Here is an 18,154-nt window from a genome sequence, read left to right as displayed (position 1 = left end):
AATCTGTATGACTTTAAAAGGTAACTAAAGATTTTTTTAGAACTTTTACTGTGATTGGTTGAATCCACTTGTCAATCACACAATAGAGGCTTTGTTGTTTACGTAGCAATACCAAGGGATGATTTTGTAAGTGGTGGAGGGCCGGACCTCCATCATTGGTGTAACAAATTCTTATCATCTGTAATATAGGCTATTTAATTATCTATTGTATTTCATGTCATCTTTAAAGGACACAAGTGCATACACATGTTCTACAACTAAACCAATTAAAAACTAGAACGTGTAACAACTGTTTATCATAAACTTGCCGGAGGCCCTGGGGCCACAAAAATGTCCAGGTCTGCTCTAACCATGGACCCCCAGAATTTACAACTACTGCAAAAAGTATTCTTCAGCAAATTTCCATTCCAACTTGTGTTTAGCAGCATAAAATGTTCCTCTGTCGAGCATAGTAAACAGACAGCGGAGGAGCGTGACACTTGCAATTAGCCACAGTGCACTGTTGCCAGTCTGGAAAACTACCCCACTGAGCTCTGCATGCTGTATGAGCCAGAGGAGATCCAATAGCAGAACTCCCCAACTATTCAACAATGACGGAGTGATGAAGAGTCTATTGTTGGCGGCGATACTCGATGCGTCTCAAATAAATTACACTATCTGCCCTGTCAATGCAGAGGAATTACAATCCATCCTGGCTAATCATCACACACACGTTCAATCCATTTTCTGCTCTTCAATGTCTCTGCTCACTCACTTTGTGACAATAGAAAACAGTAGAAAAATATAATGCTTTTAATCATAAGGCAGCGCTTTATAAAACAGTATAAAGCAATAGTGTAACTCTAACTTTCATTAGGCTTGTTATTGCGTTTACTGTTAGTAGAGAATTATGCACATTTAGAATAATTTAGTGTGCAGAGGAAAACTAATGAATAGTCTGGCACTACAGCGGGAAGTACATATATTATTTGTGGTATTGTGACACCTCAAAGCTCAAATCAGAACAATGTGGTTCCTATTATATTGGTTATAATATTTATTATTAACAGTGACATTTAGTTGAATCTGATGTCTGTTACTCCTATAAATTGATGGAGTCCAAAAAAGGGGTCTAATAGTCTAATAATTGGTTGAACTGCCTTTAGCTTTGATTACATCACACATTCGCTGTGGCATAGTTTCAATAAGCCTCTACTATAGTACAAGATTTATTTCCCTCCAGTGTTACATTATTTCTCACACAGATCTTGTATTGATGATGTGAGAGTGACAACTGTACAACAACTTCTCCAGCTCCAAACACTCTCACTGGGGTTCAGATCAAGAGAAGATTAGTCTCTGCTTCTTCTTAGATGTTTTCTCTGCTTGATCCCAATGATTTGACCCTTTTCGAACACGCTGGCACCTTTTCCATGACCACGGGATTTGTCTTTCCACTTGGGTGTTACAGAAATGAGAAGACACTCACTGCACCATTCTGGTTTAAATTCTGTGTTGCAGCAGAAAGATCATCATATTCAGCAGTTCTCCAGCAGGAGGAGAGGACCTACTGTATTTGCTTAGTTGAATCCAGGCGGTGACAGGCAGTGTATAATGTAAAACTTATTTGATGTTTGATTCTTATTGCCTTGTGCTAAATTTAGTATTCAGCCTCGGTTTAACATCAGGCTGACAATCCTGAACTCTACTGCAGACATAATATTGCTCATGGACCACAGCTGAAAATGTGCTTTATGAAACAGTCCCTTTTGAAATGAACCAATACAAAATGGAAAAATAAAACAAAAGTTGTTTTATTGTATTTGTAAGAGGTATTTCTCTTTATTTTGAGCTATTATTTTTCCCAAACCCTTTGGCTCATCATTAGAGTCACGTGCATATACATAATTTGAATCACAGATTCATAACAGCTTTTTTAGATGTAAGGGTGGACAGACCTTGAACAGGCAATAAGCTTTCATCCAAAAGTGTCATAAAGTGACTTTTTATAATTAGATGAAGACAGTGCGCAATAGTCTGAGTTTTGTCACAAAGATCTGCTTTTACGATACAGTTTACATGTGAGAAAACCTCATTTATAGAGAAACGGGGCATAATTCAGCTGTAATAGACTATATATATATATATATATATATATATATATATATATATATATATATATATATATATATATATATATATATATATATATATATATATTATATTATATTCACCAGAAATACTCAACCTACAGCATTTTTTACAGTACATCTTTTATAAATATATCAAAGCCATTTCTCCCTGTGGCCCTCAGAGGCAACTGTTGTTGTGATTTTGGGCCTTACAAAAATAAATTGATTTGATTTGATTTGAAAGCCCAGCAACTAAATATCTTATTTAAATGTGTTGCTAAAATCCTCCTTTAAAAATACCTCAGTTAGTGTTTCTTATTTGCAAAGTGGTGCTGTGTGCGTATTGGGCACAGGAGAGCTAGAGCTCTCTGCCCTCTAATTTTCATAATACTACCTCATCAGTACTACTCGCTGAAATTACGATGTGGTTATTTGTGTAAATATAAGATGACGTACAGCTAATACACATAATTATTATTATGTTTTAAAAAACAATTTAATTAACATTTGCATGAAAGTGAAAAGCGCATCCTCTGCCTTTGGTCTCACTAAAAACTCATTGAGGTCATTTGAACTTGGCTGTAAATGTGGGGCACAGCTGCTGAAATAATGATGATTAGCTGTAAACCACATGAGAAATTACAATCTCCATAATCTTAACAAATACATTGGATCAGATATCTCACAGGACTTTGCTGTTACTTTTGCTATGTTGCACTTAATTGGAGAAGAGAAGCAGAGTTTTGCACATTAAAATCCCTTGCCTACAAGTTTGTATTCCACTGTGGGTAACTATCAGGAAGCTGCGCTGACAACACTGCAGTGCTATTAGCAACTGAGCTGGAGTTAAGACACAATGCTTTTGCCTAGAGACCTGTTTAAAACTTAACAAAGAAGACAAACTACTTTGCACGACCTTGCTCTGCTCTTGCTATGAGTTAGTTGGAAAAGAAGCACTCCTGAATATCCGCTAGGCCTCAAGCAAAGAATAAACAAGACTGCAATTTCAAATGGAGCTTCATTGTATCATTAAAAAATAAGGACTTTGTTCTTTGATATGTAAGTATTACAGTATGTTCAGCAATGATTTCCATTTCAATATTTATTGAAATTGAAAATTGACAAAAATAAGGACTAATGGTGCGGATTTTCTGAATTCCGACCTGAAAATTCTCGCAGGAAAACCCTTCTAACTCAGAAATTCTGAGATATATATATTTATGCTGCTCTGAGCTGCGTGTGCCCTGAGCCTCCGGGAAGACGTAATCTATTTGTTTACACAAGTTTCACATGAAACTAACAGTCCTGTAATGGGCCACAGCAATCCTATTGTTTGCTGATTGCAGCTCCATCGTCAATGATGAGTATCTGATTAACATATCTGAATCATATATTCAAAACTGACTGGAGCCTGGGGATGAGGGGATGCCTCGTGACAGACTGATATATGTCTGTGACGGCTACTGATGAATCAAAAATATAGAGGGAGCAGGTTTGAAGGTGATTTGCATAATAGTGCCATCTATTTCTACCACCAACTTTAAAGCAAGCCGGCCACTTTGCTGACACATGGAGTGACAGAACCTGTTGTTTAGTTCCTTTGAAAATAATAAATACATCTAATTCTAATTTAGAATTAAGTAGGGCTGTTAGTCGATTAAAGAAGTTCTTGGTCAACTAAATACATAAAACTAAAAAGGGGGCATGCTAAAAGCTATCAAAATGTACAACTGCACAAGAGTTTATTCAAAACAACTATTCAATACAAAATAGTAGCATGAAACAGTGAATTTGGTAATTGGTGTGTGGGGTGTAATAGCTTTTTTTGTCCTGCGGTGTGACACACTCTATAGCAAAAATATGGAAAACAACGCATCAGTTCTACAACAATTTTGCATGATTACATAATGAGTGGCCCTGTGCCGATACTCGCGCTTTCACACGTCATTCCCCACAATGCATTTCATTGTGTGTTTTCAAATGGCGCAGCACAATAGAAAAACAATTGCAATGAATAACTTAACAGCAAGTCCAGCAAACAACACTGTAAAAATGTTGAGGGTGAAGCTTATTGTTTGTGGCTGATTTAGGAAATGATCCAAACTAAACTGAGCTGTGGCTTTGTGATTAATTCAACTACAGCTTAACAACGCCACAGTTTTACACTAGTTTTTCTTTCACATTCACAACGCTCTGAAGTGCGGACTGTCCAGTTTGTCACCCCTGGGCCCTTGTACATTTACACACTTTGACAATACACACTTCAGTCATCTGTGCAATGCGAGTATGTGTAACTCTTTAAATTTGAGAATATTATTACACGTGACATCATGATTCACAAGCAAATCTTCAGCTAACTCCATATGTTCTTTTTGCGGTTGCTCCATAGAAATCCTTGTACTGTATGAAGAAAACAATGATATGGCATGGGATTTCAGACATTAGAATTACCATAGGACGAATAAGAAAAAGGAGACAGAGACAAACCTAAACTGCTCTGATACATACTTTGAGTGTCACAAGTGGTTCAGTTCACCATTGTGAAACTTTCATTTCAATATCAACATAAAATATAGCCGCAAGCGGCAATGATCGGCCCTCGCCACGCCGCCGCCACACCGCCGCCACGCCGCAAGAGGAGGGGGCGCTAACGCGCCCCAATGGTCCTTTTATTACGCCTACTGCTGAATCTGTGACGCTGTCACATCTTCTCCCCTTTGTTTTACCATCAAAAAGCTATTTTATTTTGAATTCTTGGCAAAATGTGCAGCTTTGCCGCACAGACACCGTGACTCTTTGAATGAAAATGTGGATAACTTTTGATGGTCCTGAAGATGAGTCTCACCAAATTTCAGGTTAATAGGGCTGACGCCCTGGGAGGAGTTTGTGAAAGTCTAAAGTGTAAACATGTTCTGGCGATTTCCCCATTGGAATAACATGAAAGGTTTCGGTCATCGTTACGGCAACGCCATAACAATTATGACATGGGTCTCATTGACTTTTTTGATGGGGATGCTAAAATTGAGTTGTGTGTCAAATTTCATATAATTTTGCAAAACTAAACATTTAACCTCCATATAAAATCTGTAGGGGGCGCTGTGGCGCCAAACGAATTTATTTCACTTCAAGTAGGTTTAGGGCAAAGAGTTTAACAACTGATTCTAATTTGACGCAATTCGGACTTTATCTGCGCAAACGGCAGAAATTTTAAATATGGGAGATTTCTGAAATTCTAGCTACAGTTTGCGGCTTCGCCGCACCGAGACCGTGAGAGGTATCAATGTAATTTGGATAACTTTTGATGTCCCACTCCTCAGTAGCATTTTCACCAAATTTCAGCTTTTTAGGGCCAACGCCCTGGGAGGAGTTCGTAAAAGTACGACGTTTGGAAAAACTCCGAAGTCATGTTTAGCCATTTTTGAAGCAATATGGCCGACATTTGGTTGGGCGGACGGCGTTGCCGTAATAATATTTTTTACTTCTCTTGTCACCATCTACCTCTGTGCCAAATTTCATGATTCTACGATCAGATTTTTTTTGGGTCATTTCCCATCTCTCAATGCATTTTTGGTACATTTGGGGGCGCTGACGCGCCAATTTTTTTTATTTTAGAAAAGGGAAATAGCCAGAATGTAGAGAGGCACGATTTTTAGAGGTGTGAACATTTTTGTGACTTTTCGTCAATGTTCACTGGGTGAAAAATAGGGGGGTTGGTCCCGAGAAGAAGAAGAAGAAGAAGAAGAAAGAATAATATTCCGATGCGAAAACAATGTTTCCCATTTTTCAAATATCATAAACTATACATTTTTGGAAAGCGCTCGCGCTTTCCTACCTCATGGTGTGGGTCCCTGGTCACTGACGGGTACTTTAATTAATTTTGAGTGGGCTCCGCCCACTTTGTGTTTCTGGCCCTCTATACAGTAATAATGTTCAATTTTTGCATTACATGCTTATATGCACGGAACATGCAAGAGATGGGGAACGTATTTGTGAGCTACTTAGCGCAAATGAGTGCTTTATATGGGGATGACGACCGCTTCGCGGTCGTCATCTCAATGTAAAGTGCTCGTTTAGTGCGCACTTTTGCACGGGCTTCGCCCGTTTACAACGGTAATGTTCCATTTTCCTACTACTAATTAGTATGCACGGGGCGTGCATGAGTGAAGGAGTGCGTTAGTGAGTGTTTGGAAGTGGGCGAGCGCTTCGCGCTCGATTTCGTGCGCACTACGTGCGCACTTTCGCAGCCGTGCTTCGCACGGCCTTACGAGATTAATAGGCCTCTCGCCAGCTTGTGGCGCTCGGGCCTAACCAGTGGCGTTTTGAAAATCAACAATGAAGTCCAAAGCAATGATTAAAGCAGTCATATTTGTCACAAAAGTTAAAACATTTAAAATAATCTACACCAACAAAGTAGCATCTCATCCCTGAAGCTAAGTATTCATTCTTACATTTGCATTTTAAATCTAACTCAATTCTTTTCTAAAACATCCCCATCCCCAGCCCAGTGTTTGTGAGACACAGCTCGCTTACACAAACCTGCTAGATCTGGACAGACAAGGGACATAGCCTTTCATTAACAGGAAGTACATTGTTGACGTCTTATCTGATAGGCCCTGAGCGCTGCTTGTACAGGTTAGCCACCGAGCTCATCCTCTCTCCCCACACAGGGGATTATATTCGGTGTGACAGCGCCCTATCAAGTGCCCTGTCTCCATCCATCTTTACCAACAATTCCCAATGGGCGGCAGAACAAGGTGATGCTGTTTGTATCTCTGATGAAATGCTCACGACCCCCCAGGCTGTGGCTTACATAGAGTACAGGGAAAGATATAGAAGGTAAGATGAACAAAAAATGCAGGACCGGGGCCTCCTAAAGCCCTTTAGTAACATGTTGTGGTTTGTAGCCAAGGACCAACATGTTCTGCTACACTCCTGAGTTACTAAGAAAGACCAGAAATGTTGCAAGCGTTGAAGACATTGAGATTAGAAATCATGATATCAAATTTCAGTGGTATGATTATTGTGAGAAGAATGATCCGGATACAACAATACTTTGCATTTGACACATGAGAAAACCAAATGTTCTTTCATTCTACTACATTAGTCTTGACTCCATACTACAAATGAAGAGTACAGAGTAGCAACCCTAAAAACGTTACATAAACATTTCTGATGATACGGTTGTTCTTAGCCTACTTACAAAAAATATGGATGTGGAAATGTACAAGTCAGAGGACAAATATGTTGCAGAGTGCACAACAACACAATTTGGAAGTGAATGTAACAAAGACAAAGGATATGTTTTTTGGATCATAGAGCTGTTAGACTAAAGGGGCAGAATATTGAGCAGGCCAGTTCATTTAATATATTTTGTCCCCCAGTTTAAGTAGGCAGTACATGTGGACTACCTTTGTACGAAAATCCGCCAATGCCTGTATAGAGTCTATAATCCAATATGGGATTAACATGGTGTGGTAATTTATCTGTTAAACTAAGGTCACAAATTAAAAACTTAACCAAGAGAGCTGGGGAAATGATGGGTATGCCCGCTTGACTCTATCTACAAGACATGTTTGAAGAGGCTGCCATTACACAGGGTCAAAGAATAGCAAAGGGCCCCACCCACATCCTGTCTGATGCCCTCTGGAAAAAGGTACAGGAAATAAAACTACAACTTTGCAAATAGAGATGTTAACACAGCACTTTGGTCTGATCATTTGGGGAGCTATAACTGAACTACTACTGAATCTAATTCTACAATTGTTCATCTGCCATAAAGGGATCTCTGGGTCATGCCATCTCCAGAACAAAATACAGAAGTTTTGTTGTGTCAGGAAACAACATAAACAATTTTTATGAAGCGATATAAAAGCCTGTTTAAGACAGATTTCTATGGGTTTCTGAGCTTAGTGATCATTAGAAAAGCATAATTCTGTTCTTTAACTTCACACATAAAGCTGTTTTGTATTCACTGCAGTAGTATTAAATCAAGGTTTTTCATAGCCTTAACTGCACAACACTTTGATAACAGATACACGCCCCCGCCTCCTCACTTAAAAAAACTCAAAATGAATAATTTAATTCTCTGAGCTTGCGCTTTAAATGTTTAAAGCTACTAACATTATCCAGATAGGCAAATATTTCCTTCTTTATGTTAGGATCTTGTGTGCTTCCATTGTGTGGGGCACAACAAAAAAGGTTGTGATAAATTCCTCTGTGTCTGGGGCCACTACAATTATAACACATTACGATGGTGTCACGGTCCCATGTTATCGCCGTGCGATAAACGTTGTGCTCAGGTCGATGCACCAAGTCTCGTCAGAGTCTTTACTTTTTGCGCAAACACAGATAATTCACAAAAACTCTACGATTTTCCTGAACTTTTATTGGGGCTCCATTGGAAGTCTTTTTCTTGGCTGTATCTAAAAAAAACCTGTGAACTGTGTTCTTGAGATTTTTTAAAACCGGGTCCAAATCATTCAGGACTCTGATCACCCAGGCAGAACCATGTTAGAACTTCTCCCTTCGAGAAGAAGATATCGTTTTATTAAACGCAAAACCTCTCATCATGCTAAAAGCTTCTTCCACAAGCCATCACAAGCTTGAGAAATGCACTTTAACTATTAGGATCAAGCACTTTACTTTATTATACATTTTCTTAAAATCATATTAACTTAATTTTTGTAGCTTTCTTTCTTTCGTAGTGTCACATTTTTAATGGTGCTTTTGGTGTTTTGTAACTTATGTCCGTTTGTGACGGTGCGTCCTAACTACCCCATCTTTTCCCAATCATTTTTTCACGGAAGTTAAAACGAACCTGTGACATCATAGTCAATATCTTTTTGTGCGCGTTGAGCTTTTTTGCACATGTCTGTCCAATGTGGTTTTTAACTGCAAATGGCAAATAAATTAACTTGAACCTTCAAAGGTTCACACACGCTCTGGGCCCGTGCTCTATCATTCTGTTTCCAGCCAGTCACCTTATTTCCTTTAATCTACAACACATCATACAACACTAAACATACATATTTCCTGATCAAGCACACTTCTGACCTCTGCAGACGCTTACGCCTCATCGAGATCGTCCATTAAACTGGTTTGTTAAACTGTGTATTTGTTCTTTGGTGTATTTCTTTCGTGGCCTGGAGCGGGTTATGACAATGGCGACTTCTTTTTAAGTTCCAATTGGTGACATGTGCATTCCAGGTTTGATTCCCAGACCAAGTGTAACATTCTGTGTGGAGTTTGCATGTTCCTCCTGTGCCTTTGTGACTGTCCTCCAGACACTGTTTTTTGTTAGGCTAATCATCCAGCAAACTAAACCAAACCTGGTTCCAAATCTGGAGATAGGGTCCCAGGGCTGCTGACAGGTTGCCTAAAAACACTGATGGAAGACTGGGCCAAAAGCAGAGGAAAACAGAAATCCCTGAAAATGAACATAATTACATGTAAAAATATGCTGCCTAATATAAATCCTAAATTGAAGTTGAAAAAAATAGCACTCATGATTATGCCGTGTTTTTCCCTCTCTGAGTCATACTTTGTAATTAACAACACAAATCAACAGTTGTCTCGGTGTAGAGTCCCCTGCTGGGCTCATAATATCTTTTTCAACACGTCTTTATTCCAGCTTAACTGAATACAATAAGTCTCACTGCTCACTCACTACATCCTCGGAGTGATGGCGCCCAGTTTCCCCTAAGGCGCTCTCTTCACAAAACCCATTCACTTTATAAAGTAGCAGCCAATGGCTCAAGATTAAACTCAGAGGGAGTGTTTGATATAAAAGGGAAAATGGCAGTATTACACAATGAAAATAAATGAGAGGGAAAATTACTATATAGGTGAGTGTCAAAGGGGCATCTGCGGTTGAACAGTGAATATAGTTCTGAATAGTCTTGTTGTTGTTGTTGTTGTTGTTGTTGTTGTTGTTGTTGTTGTTGTTGTTGTTGTTGTGGTGGTGGTGGTGGTGGTGGTGGTGGTGTTGCTTTTAATGGCGGTTGGCAGCCAACTGAAAAGGTGCATTTACCGCCACCTACTGTAGTTGTACGTCTTCAAAGTATGTGTTTTACTCTATATGCCACAGTAAAAAGAGAGGAGAAAAGCCCTGAATAGTCTTATATTCATGGATTCCTGATTTGAAGATTTTGTGAGGACCTTTCCCCATTAAAAATATATCATATTTGTATTTGAATTATGCAATTGCTATGACACCGAAGGACGATTGCCATGTCAAATCATTCAAATCAGGAGGGAATGTTTAATAAAATGGGACAAAAATGTATATCAAAACTAAACGTGGAGGCTAAAGAAAGTAGTGTTTTCACAATACCAAACTTGATTTTGATGCTTGAGTAAAAGGCGCAATACTCGATACTGATTTTGATACTACAAGGATAAGAATGACTCTTTTCTTTTTGCTTTTTTTAAAAAGACATTTTCTGTTCAGGAGTGGTCAAATTTGATCCTGCATGTGATTTTTTTTGTATCGATACTTGTTCAAATGACTATCTGGTTTTGATACTAGTTTTAGTATCATGTAGTATTTGATTTTTGATACTGTTGAATAAACACATTTTAGCTGCATCATCTTGTAACAAAATCAAGGTGTTAGAGTTACTTTTGTGATCTCTATGGGTTTCAGAGAGATTGAAAATGAGCACCGTTGCCATAGCAAACAACAATTCAAAACATTATTACACATTATATCTTTTGAACAACGTCATACACAAACAGATATAAAAACCTGTAACCCATGAACATTGACACATGTTATTGTTTTAGGCCAAACTTTTTTTTCTCGAGGGCCGCATTTTGAAACGTATAAGGAGCAGAGGGCCACAAACAACCCGACAATTACGAATTTGTCGAAGTGAATCATTCAAAATTTTGCATTTGACATAGTTTTGATGCCTCAACATGTTTAATAAGACTTGGGACATTAATATTAGGTCGGTATAACATCAAAATGCTTGAACAGGAAACAGAAAAAACTTTATTTTTGTGTTTTGGACCACCTTAGCAGGAAGCCGGAGGGCCTAGAAAAATGTATCTACGGGCCGCATTTGGCCCCTGGGCCGTAGTTTGGACATGCCTGGTTTAGGTTGTGTGGTGGAAAAATGTGCATCATAAAAGGCCCCGGGTTTAAATTTGGGACAAACTTGCACAGGGGTTTTCCCTTGAACGTGGCTCAGGAAGGCGGTCACTTGTGTTAAACATTTAAATCATTTGCAATCATTATGTGGTGGGTTTGCAGAATAAAGAGGTCCACAATATATCAGTATAAAATTGATCATGCAATGAATCAAAGTTTATACTAACGTTTGCTACTGAATGAAAAGTGCTATTGATTTTTCTGTCGTGCACTTCATTACAGCTCAAGAGGCCATCCAAACAATATGCCATAAAAGATGACCATAACAATAAGCCAACGAGTTGTAAAAGTGACAGCTATTGAAAGCGAGTGGGCAGCAAAGTGACTAGAAAAACATAAGAAGACACAGAAATCAATAAGGTTCTATACATAGCATCAAGAACATGGCTTTCCTCTGCTCCAGACAGCCAGATGACCAAAAGGCCCACCTCAACATCTCTCAGAGGAGCAGTGCTGATAACATGCCGGCCCTGTCTACATCTGTCTATGTCACATATATCTAGCCTCGCCTCCTCTAGCCTCTCATTTGGTTCAGGAGCAGGCTGCAGGACTTATGGATGAGCCACAGGTCTGATCCATCTTCTGGTCCGGACAAGGCTTTGGTCAAATGCTCATAAATCAGTGAGATCGTCGGTGCAACACTGTCTGACAGAAGAAGAGAGGAGAGGGGTAATTTATGGGCAAGACAGACAGGGCGCATACTGTATCCATTGCAGAGGAGAGGTGCACCAAACAGACAGTGGATGTCAAGGCTGGGGCGAGATAGGAAGTGGTTTAACAGGTGCAGGTGATGGAACATGTATCTGAATGTGTACAGCTGTAATTGAGTTCGGAGTTATTAAGAACAGGCTTTCAGGTCAATGTTGTGCAGCAATATATACCAGAATTCATTAATCCATTAACATTAGAAGTCGGAGGTGGCTAATGCCTAACATGACAACCAGACTATGAGTCTAGTCTAATAGAGGTGACAATACCTATATTTCAAACTGGATTTGGATACTATGGAATAGGCCTGATACTCGGTTACCACAATTATAACAGTAATTTGTTATGTCATCATGTGGTCTTAAAGTTCTGATAAAGATCATTGTAAAACTTTTCAGGAAAGGTTAAATTTTGTCTTGTTTATGTGTTTCTTGGAAGCAATACGTGTTTATATGTAATTTAGAACACATTTTTTATACTTAAGTACAATGTTGTGGACATTACGCAGCTGCATGACACTGAGGCGCTTTACAAACATGCACGTTCAGATGAACCTCAGCCTAATTAGAAGTGGAGTACGGTACTATATTATTTGTATAACTTTTCCCATCCTGAGGCTGTTTGTCCAGAGGAGGATTAGGTATTCTCATGAAGCTCTGTGTGCACCACTACATGCTTTTGTTTCACTTTTCTTTATTTAGTTAAGACTCACATTAGATTGTGGACACCTGTTGAAAATATCAGCATTTATTCTGCCTCAAGTGCAAAAACACCGTGGTCCCCCACCTCCTCTGTGGCACACTGATGCGCTCATCTTGTGTGCGGACTTTAGCAGCTTGTATGTGCTGCAAAGGGGCAGCACCCAGAGAGCACCCGTGCATCTGTTTGCAAAAGTCTTAACATTCACTCATGTGCATGGCAGACTAAAATCTGCTATTCATGTATGAAATTATCTGACTTTGAAGCCGATTTGACTATTTTGGGGGAGATAGAATTTTGTATTATGTAAGTTTCCTAGAATTGAAATCTATAATTTGCAGTATGATGTGAAAAATGTAAAAAGTGACTTTGGAGATGCAGCAGCTCTTTTTTTGTTTTTTAAACCTACCATATCAAAACTTGTATGGACATTACAAAGTGACATGTGAGATGGATTATTGAGGTTTTGAGATGTCAACATGTTTGATACTTTTTCCTTTATCTACTTATGTGTTTGTTTGGGGAGGCAGGTTTTTCTGGGGGCTAAGAAAATGGAAAGCTGCTAGTAGCACTATACACTGGTCTTATCAGTGTGATAAATGGTTACATAGTGAAGAGAGAAGCTGTGACTGTTGAGATAACGAAGGATGAATGAAGCTATAGGGAGGAAGTAAGGAAGGAAAAGAGGGAAGGAGAGAGATTAGGAGAGAGGCTCGCAAGACTTGTTAGTGTAGCGTGTGATCATTGATTAAAGAGCTTTGTGTAGTTCTACCTACAGCACCGGGGAGGACACTCTCACCTCTGCTGTTCCTCCTGTTCATCCTCACGCCCTCTGTCTCCTCTGTCCCTATCTGAGCCGACAGCCAGACAAGCAGTAATTTTCTCTCAACTATAACTGACAACCGCAAAAGGTCAGTGAAAAGGGAGGGGCGCATACCTCTAATCACTCAACAAGGGAAGAGCACTTAGTCCATTCAAATGTCATCACAAAGGAAAGACTGATAAAGACTCAAATACACTTGTGTCCTCTGTGTCTGCCGGTCCTGTTCATTTTCTCATTTGTTTAACCGCCATCATTCACAGTCTCTGAAGAGCAGAGAAAAAAGTTAACTTTCTGTTAATGCGTAAAGTAAGTATATTTTTTAATTGAAGTAAGCATACACTTCCTTGAGTAAAAATGGTACCTCTTTACAGTGTGAGTAATTTTATAAGTGACAAAAGCTTCATGTGATTATATTAAATTATTTTGACATTTAGCGTTTAGCATGGTTTAAGTCGTGTCGCTCCAATTTAATTCACACTCAGATGTTACATCAAGACAAGTTACTCTTAAAATTACTCTGTTTCTGTGAATTTTCTGGGCTTTTTAAAGTTTTTGAAACTGTATGAAGGACTTTATAAATGCCAGCCGCTCTGAACAAAGTGGAACCAAACAGCACATACAGTTAACAGTCCTCCAGGGCCAGTATCTTTTTGTAAGTTTATATGGCAACAGAAGCCTCTGCAAACACTTTATAGTTTTGCAACATCCTCCAACAAACTCACACCTGTCACAGCTATGAAACAAAAAAGAACCAAGCGGACAAGGGTGATGATCAGTGAAAGGTTTTTAAATAATAATTTTCTCAAAAATGATCATGATTTCCAATACCGCACACATATTTCATGAAAGAAAATTGTATTTCTGTATTTTCATAAAGCAGTCAAGCATGTGATTATTTTAAAGAATAATAGAGGATTTTTTGCACGCAATATGAGTCTAATTTTCTTGTGACGTGGACAGCCGAGTAGTTCTCCCACATGTCAATCATTCCCAGCAACCTACTGCACACCTGCTCATTCCTAGAATAGCAGCAGGTTTCCCTGGCTGCGCATGCGTGGTTGATATGCCGGTGTGTGTTCAGCGAATTCCTTCAGTGAACAGTACAAAAATGACGACAGAGAAAGACTGTGTTTAAGCTGCTCAGAAGAGACGGAAATGTGCGGAGATGAGAGATGCGATGCAATCCGTAGAGCTAATAAACAAACGCACGTGTAGCAGCGGAGTTGTTGCGTGCTCACACACGAGGTTGGAAACAACAGGAGGGTGGGGGGGTGAGTGTGTGCATTTTTCAAAAAAGGAGTAAGTCGCTTGAGTTCTCAAATTGGCGAAAAATCCTCTATTATTCTAGGAAGAAAAATGCAATAGTATATTCAGATTAGATGTATTATTAGAATAAGTTTTGAAGTTTTTTAGGGCCATAGTAGCTTGTGTTTTGGCTTCACTCTATGATCTGTGTTTCTTTGACATGTTTGGTCAGCTGATTTAAACACAATTATAACGTCATAGACAAAATCCCGTTTGTCATGCAACAAAACCTACATAGGGGAAATAAGAAGAGCATTCAACACTCACAAGAAGGAACACCAAATGGAAAGTGAAAAAGAAACCATCAAATAATGCACACGAGCCATAAAGCAACAGACCGCTCAAGTCCGCTTTTTCAGACCACTGCAAGAACCACCTCATGGACTGGGATAACGCTAAGGTCACAGGCACAAAAAGTAACAAGAACCATTGATATTTGGAACAGCACCCACTAGACAGTAAATCGGGGTGACAGGGCGTCCCAACGTTCTCATATCTGAGATAAAGTTCTGAAGAATTCAGGCATCGTCCTACTGTTCCAAGTAGGAAGACAGCGCTTAAATCTGTTTACATCAGCTGACCAGACACGTCACAGTAACACCATGGGACAGTCCTGAGGAAGGCGAGAGAGTGCAGCCGAAACATGTCAATGTGTGACAGTAAATACAAGTCTGACTATAAGAGACCCTAAAGTAAAAAAATAATAATAATCTTGTACATTAGATTAGCTGAAGTAAGGCCTTTTGCTCTTGTACTTCACTTGAACAAGCTGGCGTTGACCTACTAATTACCAAACTAGGACCTGGTTGTTCTGGCAGTATGGAGCTGTCTGAGTACCAGTTTAGGAGTAAAGGAGAGGGAGAGGGAGGGGGAGGAGGAAGAAAAGGTTGTATTAAGAATACATGATGAGCGCTGGGCCAGGGAGCAAAAGCATGTAGACTCAAACAGCTAGAGGCTGCCAGCACAGTAAGGTAGAGCAGTGGATATCAGAGCTCAAGTTAATGCCGCCGACTCTAACTGTACTACACTTGCTAAAGTGGAAATTACACAGATTGCAACTGATTAAATAAGCGCTTTAAATCAAGAAGCTATTATAGACAGTGCCATACCTGAAGGGATGAGTGCGAATGCCCAATTGGGGACCAAGAAGCCAAATGGTTTGCTGCTTATGTCTTTATTGTTGTCGGTCGATTCCAGCGTTTTCTTCTCTTCAGATTTTTTAAAAGGCGTCCACTTACTCCCCACCACAAATGACTCGGACACGGCAGATCTAGACTCCATTTCGGTAACACTAAGGCGCAACTCTGAAGCCTGTGTTGTGAGCTGAATGATGTCTGTGCTTGTCTGATGATCCGGGGCGTAGGAGCTGTCATCTGGTAGCACCCATGATATTGAGATAGACTCCTCAGTTGGGACCCTGTCAGCTGGGTTTGGTGCAGTCGTGGGGTTTGTCCTCGTCACTTCTGTATTAGTCAGCACTTGTGTGTAGACTTGACTTGCCTTGCTTTCTTGACTCATAGTTAGTTTAGGGTTTTTCGGAGTAAAAGCTGAGTTCAATGCACTTCTCGTCACTTCTTTGTGTTGTTCAGTTGGTCTGCGAACAAAAAGGATCTCCCCCTTGGCCTCTTCAGATGGGGGGCCCTTAGGTCCAGTGGTGGGCTGCTCTACAAGCTGCCACCGAGACAATGTGGTGTGTCCGGCAATAGTTACAACATCGTTCATGTCTTCGCTCAGGTCAGACTCCGTACTCTCATTGCCTTTTATTTCAAACAATTCCGCTAAAACGTCCTCTCGAGCGCTCCCCTCTGTGTCGCTCTCCTCCTCTAAAGGTGCACGGTTTGCCCCTTCTTCCTCTTCCTCTTCTTTACCTTCGCCCGAGTAGTTTTCCAGGTTGTCGTGTCGCTGTGTTATCGGCATGGACATAATTTCTAACGGCGCAGCTTTGGCTTCCATAGGTTCCCAGTGGGGTTGCCGTTTCCCTACATAACCCACATTTCCGGGGGGACCTAGTTTTGAGGCACGCATTGACTTGATGGCCCAGCGGAATTGACTGCCGGGGCCGGGGCTGAAGGCGGGCGCTCCCATGGGACCCTGTGGGCTGGACACTTTGACAGAGTGCGGAGGTGGATCTGTGGGGGCAGATGTGGAGAATTCTGTGGGGAACAAAGAGACAGAGAGCAGTTATTAATAAGGGTTCATTACAGAAGGGCTGCAGCGGGAGTGGCTATAATTTTATGCATGTGAAATTGGATGCAAGACTAAAGACTGGACTACTGAAACTTTGAATCAAATATATTACATTTTGAATTGATTCATGGAGTAATTGGACTAGCATATAACAAGCACAACTGACTTTAAAGCCGGTTAAATACAAGGAATTTCCCCCTTTACTTAAGCGTCACATTCTTTAAATTAATTTGCAATACAAAAATGTATTATTTTGTTGGGGAAGTCAGACTGCCTATCCCAACCAGCTAATATTGGGACAGTATTGCACTCTGATAATGTTTGAGCTTCAAGTGCCAATGACATGTTGGTTACTTGTAGAAAATTCTATGTAAGATTTAGCTGTATTTCTTGCGTGCACACTGCGCTGATGTTCTTATATTTATTTTATTTAATATGGGACAGTGCACATTAATCAGCATGAGTTAGTCCAAAGTGTAAATATGCCAGAGCTAGATGTAATTAGTTGTAATTCTGAGTCTCCCTAGTGTAATAATATCAATACGTTTTAGAAATCACCTCTACTTCATTTTCAACATAGTTTTGAATTTTTCTTCACAAAGTGCAATTGGTGTAAAACTATTATTTATATTTACAACAAGCATTATCACCCCAAATTAACTCCTGACTGAATAAAATCCTGTCACACTTACTTTAAAGTTTGTTGATCAATGTTTAACCCAATGTACCACTCGCCTATCTGCCAATATCCTCCTATAAAATATAATCTACAATGGTTTATCTAGAAATACAAAGACAGTAGACTACCATCTCTGTAAGCAAAATATTACACTATTAAAAACATCCAAATAAATGTGGTTTAGTTTGTGGTTTTGATACAGAACTATACCAAAGTGTGCAGAAAATTTGTTACATTCACCTTTACCTTCAAGGCAATTTCACACCTCTCTCCTTGGTCTCTGTTCTAATAGCCCGTGGATTATTTGTTTAAACAAACTCCTTTAGGATTACTGCAGCATGTAGCGAGGGAAACCATGTGGAAAAACGGTAGACCACTTGAAATGTGATAAGCAAAACAAGTCCCTCCGACTCCATGTAGACCTGTTTATTTAGATGAAGTGGGCTGCTGTACTTTATTTTCTTACAGCTTAAAAGCAGAGACTAGCG

The 18,154-nt window shown here is 39.7% G+C and overlaps 2 protein-coding genes across 2 annotated transcripts in view; one reads left to right on the top strand and one right to left on the bottom strand.

Annotated features, from left to right (window-relative positions):
* The window catches only part of polr2eb (RNA polymerase II, I and III subunit E, b), a 311,979-nt gene that overhangs the window by 198,572 nt on the left and 95,253 nt on the right, over positions 1-18,154 (top strand). The gene's annotated exons all lie outside the window — the stretch shown is intronic.
* The window catches only part of ncanb (neurocan b), a 110,266-nt gene that overhangs the window by 71,149 nt on the left and 20,963 nt on the right, over positions 1-18,154 (bottom strand). Inside the window, exon 7 of the mRNA XM_072438482.1 lies at positions 15,910-16,953. Coding sequence (XP_072294583.1) covers positions 15,910-16,953 — 1,044 coding nt within the window. The remainder of the gene's footprint in view (positions 1-15,909; positions 16,954-18,154) is intronic.

Source organism: Eucyclogobius newberryi, unplaced genomic scaffold, assembly GCF_026437365.1.
Source record: "Eucyclogobius newberryi isolate DKJ021-1_F unplaced genomic scaffold, fEucNew1.0.hap1 SCAF_9, whole genome shotgun sequence".
NCBI lineage: Eukaryota > Metazoa > Chordata > Actinopteri > Gobiiformes > Gobiidae > Eucyclogobius > Eucyclogobius newberryi.
This window is presented reverse-complemented; position numbering and strand designations above follow the sequence as displayed.